The sequence below is a fragment of the Schistocerca serialis genome, chromosome 2 (genome assembly GCF_023864345.2).
Source record: "Schistocerca serialis cubense isolate TAMUIC-IGC-003099 chromosome 2, iqSchSeri2.2, whole genome shotgun sequence".
NCBI lineage: Eukaryota > Metazoa > Arthropoda > Insecta > Orthoptera > Acrididae > Schistocerca > Schistocerca serialis.
The window spans coordinates 98,191,461-98,207,468 of NC_064639.1; the positions used below are offsets into that span (position 1 = coordinate 98,191,461).

A 16,008-nucleotide genomic window follows, 5' to 3' on the forward strand; every position below is an offset into this window, starting at 1 on the left:
GTCGATTTCGTGATGATATTCCTTGGGCAATCGGAGAAAAGCGATTGAGATGAACCCTAGTACAAGTGGCGATCAACATGGTGTAAGCCAAAGAACGGTTATGTGTGAACACGTATGAGACGATACTGGCACCATCTGATCGCTGGTCCTTAGCTACTAAACAATGTACTGACAAACCAAGTGAAGTTGGATTCTTTCATACTTCCGTGTCCATTTTAGTGGAGGTTTGAAGGGGTGAGAAGAAACATATATGTTCAAATGTGTGTGAAATGCTATGGGCCTTAACTGCTAAGGTCATCAGTCCCTAAGCTTACACACTGCTTAACCTAAATTATCCTAAGGACACACACACACACACACACACACACACACACACACACACACACACACCCATGCCCGAGGGAGGACTCGAACCTCCGCCGGGACCAGCCGCACAGTCCATGACTGCAGCGCCTTAGACCGCTCGAAGAAACATACAATCCCTATGTTGAACATACTGTGAGGTTTTTCAAATGTTTGTTTGTGATTCTTCCAAAGGGTAATGATTTTGTAAATAATATTTCTCGGGATGAAGACACAATAATTACTGTACACGATGCAGCTAATATTAAATTTACATCAAGTATTCTAAAAGCTGATAGAGTTGTCACCCTGAAAGTAATTTCAGAACAGTTTGCATCTGTTCGAGCTATCAACAATGCTTGCCTGTGTAATCTAGGAATGACATTCCTTTCATGCCAGCTTACTGCTGCTTGTGTTAAACGGATACCCCAGCTTGTCGTGTATTATGTATGTTACAAGCATGTGTCAGCTACACTAAAAGCATTTTCGAAGAAAACAGCAGTTTTGGAAGCTATACTACTATTTATTACACATTTTTAATAAACGTTGCGACAGATAAACCACTATCGTTAATCTATTCATTCTTTTTTCCCTACATTCGCCACACTTAGACAACTCTTAGTAAACGCACTGGACAAAAAATTAGTCGTCCCTAGAGAAATCATTACAAGTATCATTTAATACTGTGTAATTTCTCACCTGGATTTGATAAACATCTGGATTCTGTTAGGAAATGACTCCACAAAGTTGTGCTGGTATGTCACATCTAGCTACTTACTGAGGATTTGACCTCGTAGTTCCACCAAACTGTGGGAATGTTGATGCTGGAATTATACGCACTAGTCCAAAATGTCCGACAGATTTTCTGTGGGGTTCAAGTCAGGCGATTTTACTGGTCATGCGAGTTATAATAGTGTGGGGAAATGTTCAGAAAACGAGTCACATATTTTTCCAGGATGATGAACTTTGTTTTTGCCATTTCTGTATGCCCATGTGAACAATGGTCCTTTGCAAAGCGACCAGCTCCAAATGTTCATTGTATGCAGCTACTCTCACAAATCTGTCTCACTAAGTGATTCACTGACTGCAGAAATTCCTTTCGGGTTTGGAAGCAATTTTTATTCACGAGCCGTAAAATGCATCTCTGGTCCCTCTCCTCCAGGATCCTTTACCAACACAATTCTGACGTAAATGTAGACACATTGAACAATCCACCACAAAACACCAACAAATCCAAGAACTTTACACACCGTATGGCCATGGGCATGGCCAAAGACGATTGTCTGTTTTTGTCACTCTGTCACATCCTTACATTTACTACTGCCTCATGCTCACATAGAGGCGGTGCTCATGCAGTCAGGCATGTGTATCTATCGCTATGCCGCCTGTAAAGTATTAACGCTTCATCTGTGCTAAGCTTATGATAGCCATGATTACACCATGATCTTCACGCATTCTTCAAAAAGAAAAATTGCCCAGCATTAAAGATTCACGATTATACAGCCAAAACGTAGAACTGTCTGAAAATATCACTGTTTTGTCACACTGAACAGTTCCTGATGGAGTTAAAAAAAATTTTTGTTTCCCATAGAGTTGTTAACACATTTATGCCAGTACTACAAAGTTGCATATCATCATCTGTTAACAAATGCATTGTGATGTGAGAATAGTAGAGCATTCACACTGTTTTCAACTTGATAGACCTTCCCACCACTCCAGGAGGCTGATATGGACTATCGTGATTGGTAGACGACAGCTGGGTTAGTGAGGGACTACATTTATACATAGTCCTCCATAAAGGCACAGACAAGCTTTTGGGACATGTTTCTGACACCAATACAAGAAAAGAATGTCTAGTAAACATGTGCTCTAAACTGCATATCTTAAGCGCTATGAGCACATGTTCTTTTTCGGTTGTATGAAGCAGATATCTCCTAGTGCAAAGACTTTGCTTTCCATACTTTTGGAAGAAGTAGTACGAACCAAATCAAGAAAAAATGTCAAGTAAACATGGGGTCTAAAATGCATTCTTCAAGAGCTTAGAACTCTTTTTCATCTTCGCTGGTGTGAAACACATCTCTTCTGCTGAACATGTGCTCATAGCCCCAAAGGTATAGATTTTAAAGCCCATGTTGACTAGACTTTTTTTTCTATTTTGGTCCATACTATCTCCTGCCAAAATATGGAAAGCAAAGAGCTTCTACATCTACATGGGTACTCTACAAATCACATTTAAGTGCCTGGCAGAGGGTTCATCGAACCACCTTCACAATTCTCTATTATTCCAATCTCGTATAGCGCGGGAAGAATGAACACCTATATCTTTCCGTACGAGCTCTGATATCCCTTATTTTATCGTGGTGATCGTTCCTCCCTATGTAGGTCAGTGTCAACAAAATTTTTCGGATTCTGAGGAGAAAGTTGGTGATTGGAATTTCGTGACAAGATTCCGTCGCAACGAAAAACGCCTTTCTTTTAATCATTTCCAGCCCAAATCCTATATCATTCCTGTGACACTCTCTCCCATATTTCGCGATAATACAAAATGTGCTGCCTTTCTTTGAACTTTTTCGATGTACTCTGTCAGTCCTATCTGGTAAGGATCCCACACCGCGCAGCAGTATTCTAAAAGAGGACGGACAAGCGAAGTGTAGGCAGTCTCCTTAGTAGACCTGTTACATTTTCTAAGTGTCCTGCCAATAAAACGCAGTCTTTGGTTAACCTTCCCCACAACATTTTCTGTGTGTTTCTTTCAATTTAAGTTCGTAATTTAATTACAATTTCGTAATTGTAATACCTAGGTATTTTACGGCTTTTAGATTAGACTGATTTATCGTGTAACCGAAGTTTGAGTTCCTTTTAGTACTCATGTGGATGACCTCACACTTTTCGTTATTTAGGGTCAACTGCCACTTTTCGCACAATTCAGATATTTTTTCTAAATCGTTTTTCAGTTTCTTTTGGTCTTGTGATGACTTTATTAGTCGATAAACGACAGCGTCATCTGCAAACAACCGAAGACGGCTGCTCAGATTATCTCCCAAATCGTTTATATAGATAAGGAACAGCAAAGGGCCTATAACACTACCTTGGATAACGCCAGAAATCACTTCTGTTTTACTCGATGACTTCCCATCAATTACTACGAACTGTGACCTCTCTGGCAGGAAATCACAAATCCAGTCACATAACTGAGACGATATTCCATAAGCACGCAATTTCACTACGAGCCGCTTGTGTGGTACAGTGTCAAAAGCCTTCCGGAAAGCCAGAAATACGGAATCGATCCGAATTCCCTTGTCAATAGCACTCAACACTTCGTGTGAATAAAGAGCTAGTTGTGTTTCACAGGAACGATGTTTTCTAAACCCATGTTGACTGTGTGTCAATAGACCGTTTTCATCGAGGTAATTAATAATGTTCGAACACAATATATGTTCTGCATATCGACGTTAACGATATGGGCCTGTAATTTAGTGAATTAGTGAAGTAGAAGAGATATGTTTCGTAGTATCGAAGATGAAGAAGTGCTTATAACTTAAGTTATGCATTTTAGAGCTCATGTTTGCCAGATAATTTTTTCTTGTTTTTATGTAAGGAACCTGTCCCTTGTCGGTGTTTTCTTGGAGCGCTCTGTATAAACCCATGAGTTCACCCAGTCGTCAACACTATGTTGCTGTTCATGAAAATGTTTTATTTGACTGATTGTGGATTATAGTGCGTCAGCGTCTTCATTTCATCAGGTATTGAGTTTGAGGTGGTGATTGAAATAGGGAATGCATTGCACTGTAGAAGCGCTCAGCTGACTCAGACAGAGGCACTTGCGCAATAGACCATCGCACATCGAGAGCTGATTAAGCAATGAGTACAAAGTGGACCAAATGAACATCGACATTTTCTCCAGAAGCAGCAACACCAACAGTAGTAGTAGCAGCACCGTTAGCATCCATCTTAGGACTGTGTTTGATGGCACAGCACTGAAACTGTTGTAAGGAGTTGTGACGCATTGTGTACTGTTAAAGAAAACAGCGTGTCACAAACATTTAGGAGCTATATGATATGATATCCGTTGCTGCTGGGCGAATATATCATGTAAGGGGAAGTGTGAACAATGTGTTCCGTAACATTGTGAGAAAGTGTAATGTAACATCTTCCCTTCGTAGGTCCCGAGGTGGACAATTTCATAGCTGCACACAGCAAGGTTTCGCACATGTTGAATTTAAAGTACTGTTGAGTGGTACTTAAGATAGGTAAATAAATTAGTGAAATCAATGTGAAGCAGAAATTAGAAAATAAATGAAAAACTTAGTTTAATTTAGAAGAATTACACACTGGCAAACAGCACGCAGAGCAGCAGTGACAGAAGAGCCAATGACCATGAAGTCAGCACGTTCAGGAAGCTGTCGATTCAGCCGTCAGGGCATCGCCCTACCGGCTCACGTGTTTCTCAATTGTCACATGTGATCACAGGCCCTCGCCTACATTCCAAGAGCCAATAACCGACGTTAAGAAGATCCTTTGAGAAGCTTTACAACGTGACAGAAGAGGCAATGACCGGCTCACGTGTTTCTCAGTTGTCACATGTGATCAGAGACCCTCGCCTATATTCCAAAAGCCAATGACCGACGTTAAGAAGATTCTTCGAGAAGCTTTTCAACGTGACAAGAGCCAATGACAGTGAAGTCGTTCACCTCCAGCGAACTGAAGTGAGTAAACACGCGAGACGCATTGGGCCCTAAGAGAAGAGGGAGTAGCAGTAGTCTTCAGTCAGTTTCGGTGCTGAAGACCGTCATGCAAGAAGAGACTACATCATACACAGACGCACCAAGTCCGCCGCTGTAATGGAATAGCAAGCAGCAGCCTCGGCGCCAAAAGACAGAAGTTAAAAGGTATTTGAAGACTGATTTTTACGTGCCCGGGTGACTCGTGAGGACGGGAAGGAGACGGTCTCACATCAGAAGTCACTTGTGAGCTGGGATGAAGATCTGACAGCCGAAGACTGGCAAGTGGGAGTCCGTTGTTCGAATCCGGGACACTGGCCTTCCCCTGCCGCGCCGCTCCGCTGGCCGACGCACAACACTGACACACGCGGCCGCTTAGAGAAGAGAAACACTGGGACGCCACATCCAAGGTATCACCATCCGATGCACGACTTCGTTCTCAATAATTAAACGGGCCACCACACGAGGCGCGCCTCCAGTCAACTGGGCGAGCCGGCGACACGAGATACACCCCGCCAGGCGTAATCAGACGCCGCCGCTGCCGCAGCAGAGGCTTCTCAAACGACACAGCTGCCGCTCTCCAAGCCAGAACAATCGAGTAAGGAACAGTTGTACAAAACTTTCAATAACATTTATCTTATGTAAAAATGCTGTTTCATTCTACCTCATACCCGAACCAAGGAAGAACCCACCCCGCCCACATATTGTTAAGAGAGAAAAAGTAATTTATTTAGTATTTTCACCCTGACATAATGCTGTAGAATCAAATGCCCTTTGCAGTAATGCTCATCCTGACACTTGATTAGCATCAAAAGAGAAAACCCAGTTACATTTAGTGTCAGAACTGTTACAGTACACAGAAAGCAATTACACTGCAGGCCATCCAAAATACAGCAGCAGGAAGGATCAGAGATATCAAAGCGAAATTGATCTGAGAGATAACACGTTGTACAAAAATTACGTGATTGAAACTATAGCCGCACGTGAAGTGAGGAAGATGATGAAATCAGTATTGAGTGTTGCGGCCGTTGCTGGCCACAACTACTGCTACATGCTTCGGCATTGAATCAAAGAGGCTCTGGATGTGTCGTTAGGGCACATCAGTCCATGCTGCTACCAAATATCGCCAGAATGAATCTGTTGTAACAGCAGATGGTGTATCCCAGGCCAGCCATTCCGCAGTCATCGACCAGACGTTATCGATAAGTGAGAGATCGGGAGCACAGAGAGGCCAAGGATGCAAGACAATTCGATGGGCGATGAAGAAGTCTTGAACATTGCACTCCACATGTAGTCTCGCATTACATTGTTGTATTGTGACTGTTGGCGAGCTCTGAAGTTATGAGAGGACAACAGGCTCGAACACTTCACAGATGTAATGCTGGTTGGTTAATATACCGGCAGTGTACATAAGGGAGGTGCAGGAGTAGAATCCAATACCGTTACCACACTACACCTTAGTACTGGGAGCAGGACCAGTATGGCGATGCATAAGACAACCATTAAACAGTCTCTCACCCAGGTGTCTCCAGATTCTTATCCAACCATCGCGGTGGTGCAGGCAGAACACGGATTCGTCGGTGAAAACAATGTCGTTCCATTCAGTTGTCCATGTCCGTTGTTCATCGCACCACTGCCAACCAAACGCCTGTGGCACTGATTCGATGGTAAACTCAGCAATGGACGCCTTGCGGACAGTCCATTCTGCTACAAAGGACGTCGACAGGTACGTATAGAAACTTCCTGGCAGATTAAAACTGTGTGCCCGACCGAGACTCGAACTCGGGACCTTTGCCTTTCGCGGGCAAGTGCTCTACCAACTGAGCTACCGAAGCACGACTCACGCCCGGTACTCACAGCTATACTTCTGCCAGAGCACTTGCCCGCGAAAGGCAAAGGTCCCGAGTTCGAGTCTCGGTCGGGCACACAGTTTTGATCTGCCAGAAAGTTTCATATCAGCTGCAGAGTGAAAGTCTCATTCTGGAGGTACGTATAGACATGGCTTGTTGCGCAACACACCGAATTCGTTGTGATTTAGTCCGTGATGTGATGGAGCAATCCATAACTGCCACTTGCACAGCATGCCTTCCATCACATATAGTGGTGCAACGAGGTGGGTGCAACTGGTTCCGTCGGCCCATCGTTCCCTCCTACATCCAGCTATTACAGATCCTCATCACAGTTGCTTGGTTCCATCCGACGTGATAACCGATTTCTCTGAAGGATAATTCGCAATCCCTTTAGAAAGCTATGCTTACTCAGTCGGACTCCGAAACGTGCTCGAAAGACCCTGTCTTCTTTGAGGCATACTGAAGGCGCTTACGTTAAAGAGCCTCACGAAAGAGCAATTCCAGTACGCTCACACTGCCTTCGGTTGGCCCTTTAGATAGCGCTTGCAGGTGGCGCTACTGGTGCATGTGATGTGCGCCTGTGCTGAAATACTGATCATGTGCAACTCTCGTCACCACAGACGCATGCTGAAAAGTTCAGCTGATTCGGATGATTCCTTCAAGGAGTTGCTTTTTGGGTGGTCAGCAGTGTATTTGACAAATATTCACATCTACATCTACATCTACATCTACATTTATTCTCCGCAAGCCACCGAAAGTTGTGTAGCGGAGGGCACTTTACGTGCCACTGTCATTACCTCCCTTTCCTGTTCCACTCGCGTATGGTTGATCTCCAAGGGAGGCATAAGTAGGGGGAAGCCATATATTCGATACCTCATCCAGGAACGCACCCTCTCGAAACCTGGACAGCAAGCTACACCGCGATGCACAGCGCCTCTCTTGAAGAGTCTGCCACTCGAGTTTGCTAAACATCTCCGTAACGCTATCACGCTTACCAAATAACCCTGTGACGAAACGCGCCGCTCTTCTTTGGATCTTCTCTATCTCCCCTGTCAACCCGACCTGGTACGGATCCCACACTGATGAGTAATACTCAAGTATAGGCCGAACGAGTGTTTTGTAAGACACCTCCTTTGTTGATGGACTACATTTTCTAAGGACTCTCCCAATGAATCTCAACCTGGCACCCGCCTTACCAACAATTAATTTTATATGATAAGTCCACTTGAAATCGTTCCGTACGCATACTTCCAGATATTTTACAGAAGTAATTGCTACCAGTGTTTGTTCCGCTATCATATTGTCTTGCGGCAAATGGTTTTGATGAAATAGAAAGAACAATGAGCTTTTATTAAAAGTCAATGCCCCCAGAATGCGAACAGGCTACTTACAAAGAGAGCACCGCCACATAAATGTGCATCAGCATATAAAGTCGCTAGTATTTTGAGTGGGATTGCAGTAAAGCTAAAGATATCAGTAAACGAATTTTTACTCACCAAAACGATGTAGGCACTGAGTATAAGGCAGGTGCACTGGTAAACGTAGACAGCATAGTAGACGAGAGGAGAGTCGATGCTGAAGGGGAAGAGTGCAGGTGCGAGCAGCTCACGGCCCTCCGCCATCAGGGGGTAGGCAGCCCACAAGAACACTGCAGGTGGCGCGCTCAGTGCAAACGCAGCCAGTAGCAGCCGCGACAGCAGCAGCCGTGACCGCATGGGACCCAGGCCACGTAGTGGGGACTGCGCCACGAACCAGTCACCCACCTGCACGGTAAGAGGCACGGCGTTACGGTCAGGGGAGTGGGGCAGGACCGCGCTCCGTCCCCTTACCAAAGGCGTAGCAGCAACCCCGACAGCATCAGATGCAACTACATGGACCCACTGCAAAATGGGGACTACACGACAAAATACTAATCCATTTGTAAATGACTCAACCACAGGGGATTGGGGTAGGCCAACACATTTACTGAGGACATAGCAGCCACTGTGACAGCAGCAGCCACAGCCACATGGAGCCTGCGCCACACATCAGGATTCGTGCCACAAACCACTCCCCCACCTGCATAAAACCCAGTGTTAGCAAAGCAGGGCAAACTAAGCCACCCCACTCTAGTGATGGCTTGTAACGCCGGGAATGCATATCCTATTTCCATCTCGTGTGCTATAAAATTTTTCCTTATTTTATTACCTGAAGATATGACATTTCTGTGTCTTTATATATTGTAATTGTTTTTCTATATATATATATATATATATATATATATATATATATATATATATATATATATATATGTCGATGTATAATTGGTTTGTTTTGTAAATATTATTTGTATTTTTACGCTGGGTCTTGCCTAGGGAAAACTATGCTGTCGAACGACTACATCGATAGGTCGTGTGGAGAACCAAAGTGTTTAGGATCCTTGATAGTGTTAACTCTGCCGCGTGGAGCGCGGGCAGAGCGGAATCTGGCTGGAGTAGGGCGATGGAGCAGGTGTGCTGAGTGACGCTCCCGCGAGGGGTTTGGCAGCATGTAATTGCGCTATATATATATATGATAGTTTCTGACACGGTGTCGCGGACGGGAAGCATTAGCTAGCGCACATGAAGAGCCCGTTTCGCCTGGTGACCGTCTCGAGAAGAAGGCGCGCCAACATCCAGCTTCTCAAACAGCGACGGCCGACAATGAGTGACTGTCGCCACCTCCTCGATCGACGACTCCAAACCTTCAATCAACAACAAGGAAGACTGGACCAACGTAAAGTTTTAGAACTGTATGGCAGACCTCAGCTTTTCAGATTGTTCATTTTGTTTCACAAAATTACAGCAACGTAGCATGAACCTTTGTTGCTCATTGTCCCAATTGCATTACCAAGCAGGGTCCCTTCCTTTTCCGGAATGAACCCGAGTGTCGTTGAAATTCAAACGCCAGCATTAAAGTAATATCATTCCATTTCACTGCTTTAATTTCAAAGTTCAGCTAAAGTATTCATAGCTGGCTACAATATTTAGATTACACTAGAACAAATTAAGAGTGCGAGTTCTGTTACCACATTTTAGCTTACCTGTGACTGCATCTCAGCTTGGTACGTACTAAATTTTACTATTGTTAATTGTTCAGAATCATTTAATTCAAGGTCAAAGTTAAATCTCTTATTTCTAAATTCCGTAGATTGAAGTAGCTTTTGAAATGATTGTTGAGGTAGCCCAACACTAACCTTATTTTATTGAATTTCGTAGTGCTTCAGAAACAAAGTTCACTATTAATTTCAGTCACTAAATTAACTTTCAGTTTTCCCATTTTATTAATTCTTTTGCTAAATTAAGTCCGAGTGTAGTGAAATTTGTTACTTCTGACAAACATTCAGTTTTCAAACAACACGTGTGAACCTTCAGTTGCCAAGCTTTTAGCGCTCATTACATGTGCATTAATCGTTCATTTTCAGTTATTATAGTAGTTGTCCATGGGAGTGGCAACCGTAATTTTCCACAAATCTCAAATATCTAATTAACGCCAATTAATAGCTGACGTAACGACCGCACATTTAGTTTCTTTATTAATTTTACCCTTTTCTCAAAATTAATTTCCACCAATTTCATTTGCATTTTTTACTTTCATTTAGATATAACCCTTTCCTCCCTCTTTACTGACAAATTAACTTCGGTGACGATTGTTTTTCCCAAATTTCCACTAGGTACACGCGGTTCAATTTTTCACTGTCATTGAGGTCAATAAGTAAGGGGGACGTTACAGGTTTGACAACACAGTCCATGACTACGTGAGGCTCTGGCTGTGCAGCAAGGACTGCACCACGAAACACACTCTGATCTGCACAGAGTTCACTGTCAGGGTGCAGGGCAGGTGAACAACCCATCCCAGCTACCCAAGGTCTAGCAGCAGCTCCAAAGGAGGGATCTACGACCTAATAGGGTCCGAGGCATGCAGTGGGGACTGCACCATGAACCAGTCACCTACCTGTACCGGGCTGACAGCAGACGCCATGACTGCACAGAGCCCAGGCCACGCAGTGGGGACTGTACAATGAACCACTCAGCCACCTGCAAAAGGCTGGGCAATGGGGAAGTGGGGCATGCACTTCATAAACTGTCTAGTAGGAGTTATGATATGCTACAGCTGTAACCCCATAGGACACATGATCATAAGTGGAACCTCACTGTGACCACTCCAACATCTGCACATAGATCAACGTGAAGGGTACAGTGTGGGCCTGCTGCAATTTGCAGCTGCAAGAGTTGCAACCACAACCACACTGGTAACCACACCATGGACCATTCCTTGATCTGTATGCAGCTCAACATTTATCAGTGGCCTGGCAGCAGCTATGACAGCTACAGCCGGCCGCGGTGGTCTAGCGGTTCTAGGCGCGCAGTCCGGAACCGCGCCACTGCTACGGTCGCAGGTTCGAATCCTGCCTCGGGCATGGATGTGTGTGATGTCCTTAGGTTAGTTAGGTTTAAGTAGTTCTAAGTTCTAGGGGACCACAGTAGTTAAGTCCCATAGTGCTCAGAGCCATTTGAACAATTTTTTTTTGACAGCTGCAGTCACAACTATATTAACCGGTGCCATGCACTGGGAACTACAACATAAATCTTCCCCTATGCCAGTCTGAGCCTTGAACTTTTGAAGATTCAACATTTAGATCTTTATACATACTTCATAACCCAGAAGTTAGTACTTCGTTGAGGGTAGTTTGTACCAATATTTGCGATTTTTCTTTTCTAAATCATTATAGTACTGAAGCAGATAAAGAATGGCAGCCAGTATGCTTAGTTAGACATTTATATATCTCTTATTTTATTTTCAGGATCACGATGCGAGATGTACGATAAAGGCAGTAGAGATTGTGGAAACACTCTTTCTGCAGTGAGAACACAATGGAATTTGGTCTACCAGAACAGTATCCGTTTTATTAATGCTAGCTCATAGATGAGGGCAAAAGGTATCTGAGAATTAAAGGGGACCACACACACAAACAGACACACACACACATTCTGACTCTCACCCTCACTCTCTCTTTGTCACTCACTCACTCATGCTTGAAAGTGCAGAAATGAAACATTGCTTTTAAATAGCTTGTCGCCTTAAAGAGGACAATGTAGAGACTTATAAGACTTGAGGAGAGTGAGTATCCAGTAAGGAAAGCAATAACAAGTTCATCTCACGTGGGAAATGTGCTTTCATGATGCCGCAGCTTTTTTTGAACATCCATCAGTGGTGACCGAGGTGATCTGAGAACGACTGGGCAACTGCTTTTTTGACAACGAAGAACTTACTGACTTATAGTTCCATCATTCACATTCATGTGTTGAGCACGTATTTCACTGCCCAGTTCTGGCTGCGAACTCAAGTGGACGTGATCTACAGGTCGCACCCTCGACTGTCACCTTACGCAAGTGAAGGACAAACAGCTCCCACCCTTGACAAGACACAGCTACGTGCACTATCTGATCAGAAGTGCCTGGCAATATTAATGGACATTAATATGGGATGTGTGCATCCTCCGCTTTTATGATGCCTTGAAATCTGTTGGGGACATTCTCAGTGAGGTATCCGAATGTCTGTGGGTGAATGGCAGACCATTCTCTCCGGAGAGCCGAAACCAGAGAAGGTAAATTGTTGGATGCTGGGCTCTGGGGACCAGTCGAGGTTCTAACCCATCCCAAAGGTATTGCGTTGGGTTCAGCTCGGGTCTCCCGGTAGGAAAATCGATTTCAGGGCTGTTATTATGCACGAACCACTGCCTCCTAAATTCTGCTTTATGATAAAATGCGTGGACATGCTTTTACACGCAGTCATCGTCACTGAACTGTTCCTCTACTGCACACGGCACACACGGCTGTAAAACGTGCTCACACCCTTCCACATTTAACGTTTTCTAAAACGCAATAAAGGTCTCACACCTCCATCATTAAAAACTCCAATATATCGTAACATCACTACCTTTGTACTTCAGTGTTGGCACTGTACGTGATAACTTGTAGCCTTCCAGGCTTAAGAGGAGCTGTCCTTCCGCTTACTTCACGCGATTCATTTCAATCATCCATAATGCTCGCCAGTCCCAGTCTGTCAGCAGTGGGCTCTGTTTAGTTGTGGTTGTTCCTTCTCGTTTCCACTACACAGTTACACGTCACTAGCAATCGACTTGTGCGGCTTTAGAAGGGTCGAAATGCCCATGATGAATTTAAGTCTCAGGTTACATCAAATGACTAATCCACATGCGAAATCACTGAACTTTCCTGACCGGTCTATTCCCCTGACATTGCTTATCTACTGGCAGTACAATATAACCTGGTTCAAAAAGAATAGGGCAAAGATAAACTATTTATGTGACTATGCATATTAATTTAGTTCAGAAATACACGTATAGCCTGAAAGGTCCGCTCTGACGGATGCTATGGACATTTACAGGTGTACAGTATGGGCTCTATTTGCGACACAGCAGATGTCCAACCGATAGTGGATTTTCTGTCAGGCCTGTCTCAACGTTGCCTGACCAGTGGAGTTAATCACGCTGACTAACTTGTTACTTAGCTGCTGTAGCTCCAGCGGAAATGGACTACATAAATCATGTCCTTCATACAAAAAGAAAAAAAATTGCAATTGCGTAAGGCCAGCCAACCTCGGGGGCCACAACTTGAATGGCACATCATTCGACCCAGCACGGCTAAGCCAGACCTGTGGAAGGTGTTGGCTGAGGTGACTTCGTATGACATTATGCCAATGTGGTGGAGCTCTTTACTGTGGCAAAATGAAGTTGGGGGCTTCCTCTGTCAACTGAGGCAACAATCAGAGAGAAAGCACATAGGTGCCAGTAATGGTAGATTCTGCGAAGAAGGAAGGACCAAATACTCTGATGTTGATTAGGACGCAGAAAACATTAGGTTCCGAGGAATGACGTTCATGCTCCAGAGAGGCATGTGACTTTTGTGTACCCCATATTCTCAGATTATGCGTTTTCACTTTGCCACTCAGGTGAAACATGGCTTCGTCAGAAAACATAAGTCTGTCTGCAAAACCATCCACCTGCATCCATGCTGGAAAATTAGTGGATAATTGTCTCTCATTTGGTTTATCAGCCGGTTTTGGCACCTGAAACATTTAAACACTGTAAGCCTTGACCTGCAGATGCTTGCACAACACACAGCACACTGATGATTGTGGCACATTCACATCTCTGCTGGCACAACACATGGATTACATGAAGTTTCTTTCGTGAATCGTACGAATGTTTTTAACCCTTAATTCTCGACAGATGCCCGTCCTGTGGCTTCCTTCTCACGTATGCATCCTGCCATCTCGAAATGCTTTGTCCACTTAACAGTGTTGTGACAGTGCGGTGACTTTACGAAAGTCCAGCTGCAAGCACCCCTTACCCCCTTAGCCCTCCCCTCCCCACTTCCCACAGACCCCTCCCCTCAACACCTCCCACAGGCCGTGCACTCCAGCAATTTGCATGATGCAGCACCAACCCCATGCGCAGCATACCTGCATAACTCGTACCTCGCGCCTCCATGCTCATGATATCATGATACTACAACTAATATGTATGAAGTGCTGCATACGTTGGAGTTGTTTCAAAATACCTGTCTATGCAAGAAGCGTGTAAGCATTGGTCTACCTGTAATTGTCATTGTGTTTCGTAACTATTACAGCAGCAGGTGGTAGGTTTTTTATTTTTTTATTTTGTTTATTTATTTATTTTTTTATATTCATGCACAACACTCTCTCCCTGGGTTTGCGTCTTGACAATAGCAACGACTGATGAAGATGTCGACTGTAAGTATTTGAAAAAACAGGATCCAGTATTTCTACATTACAATGCTAAGCATTCAGTTTTCTGTATTAATTTAATGTTGTCCACAGCACGATGTGATGGGAGTACTGACGAAGAATTGAAGTAACTTGCTGTTGTTGCTGTGGTATTCCAGAAATTGTAATGAAAATATTGGCGGCAGTTGTGTAAATATTGCCTAAGTAATTATGAGTTCGTGTTCACAGCAGTCGGCCTGCCACCTCTGGCTGAATGTCCTAGACAAATGTAAGGTAATAATAATCGTAGTACAGGTCAGGTGCAAACCGCTCCAGTCGGTGTCGCCTGGCCACCAAGAGCTGCTGCGAGGCGGTTTGATTCACGGATCCAGTTATATGGCTCCTTCCGTGTATAGCGATTTTACGACTATGACGTGTGGGACCTGAAGATGGCATCAGTGTAATGCCGAAACTGGTAGCACATAAGAAGTTCATAAAATAAATTTCTACAATACATACGGCTGTTGGTAAATTATTGCATCAAGAAATTTCCAGCACCAGTTGCCGCAGGGAATACGATCATGCAATTGAAACATTATCAGTAATATATGAGCTTCGAGAAAGACGCATTATCGACTAATTATGGAGACAGTTGTTCATGAGTTTTACAAGCCTGCAAGCAGAAAATTTCTGCGCTGACCTGTGATAATACAACAACTGGATGATTTATGGCAGGCTGATCTCTTGGATATGCAAGACTACTCACATTCGAATAACAGTTTCAAATACATTCTAATGGTCACAGATACGTGTACCAAATTCGCTTGGACTCTGTCTTTGAAATTAAAAATGGGGAAGGAAGTTTCAGAGTTTTTTGAAGTACTATTGCAAACGCAAATGCATCAGTGCCTCGAAAATCTTCAGACCAATTATCAGAGTGAATTTTACAATAGGGGTTTCAAAGCAGTAATGGAAGATTTGGGGTAAATCACTACTCAACATTCTTCCATTTGAAAGCTAGTATTGTCGAATAGCTGTACATGATGATCAGATACCAGACGTGGAAGCAATTTAATCTTCAAGAGACGTGCAAATTGCTAAACATCCTACCACAACTCATTGTTAAGTATAATCACACTATTTACCATAAATTAAGAATGGACCTTTTGATGACCATGATAATGGACTTACAAACACGGTATACAACCGTATTAAGATAGTGGATCCACGCCAGCAGAAGTTTCAACAAAGGTGATCTAGTATGTAGTTTGAAATGCAAAAATGTGTTTGAGAGGTCGTAGCTACCGAATTGATCAACAGCGACATGT

The 16,008-nt window shown here is 43.8% G+C and overlaps 1 protein-coding gene across 2 annotated transcripts in view; it reads right to left on the reverse strand.

The window, feature by feature from the left end:
* The window catches only part of LOC126455451 (uncharacterized), a 237,078-nt gene extending 228,408 nt beyond the window's left edge, over positions 1-8,670 (reverse strand). For both annotated transcript variants that reach the window (XM_050091203.1, XM_050091202.1), the window contains exon 1: positions 8,410-8,670. In XM_050091203.1, the coding sequence (XP_049947160.1) occupies positions 8,410-8,628 (219 nt within the window). In that variant the 5' untranslated portion in view covers positions 8,629-8,670. The remainder of the gene's footprint in view (positions 1-8,409) is intronic.
* Positions 8,671-16,008: the final 7,338 nt, after the last annotated feature.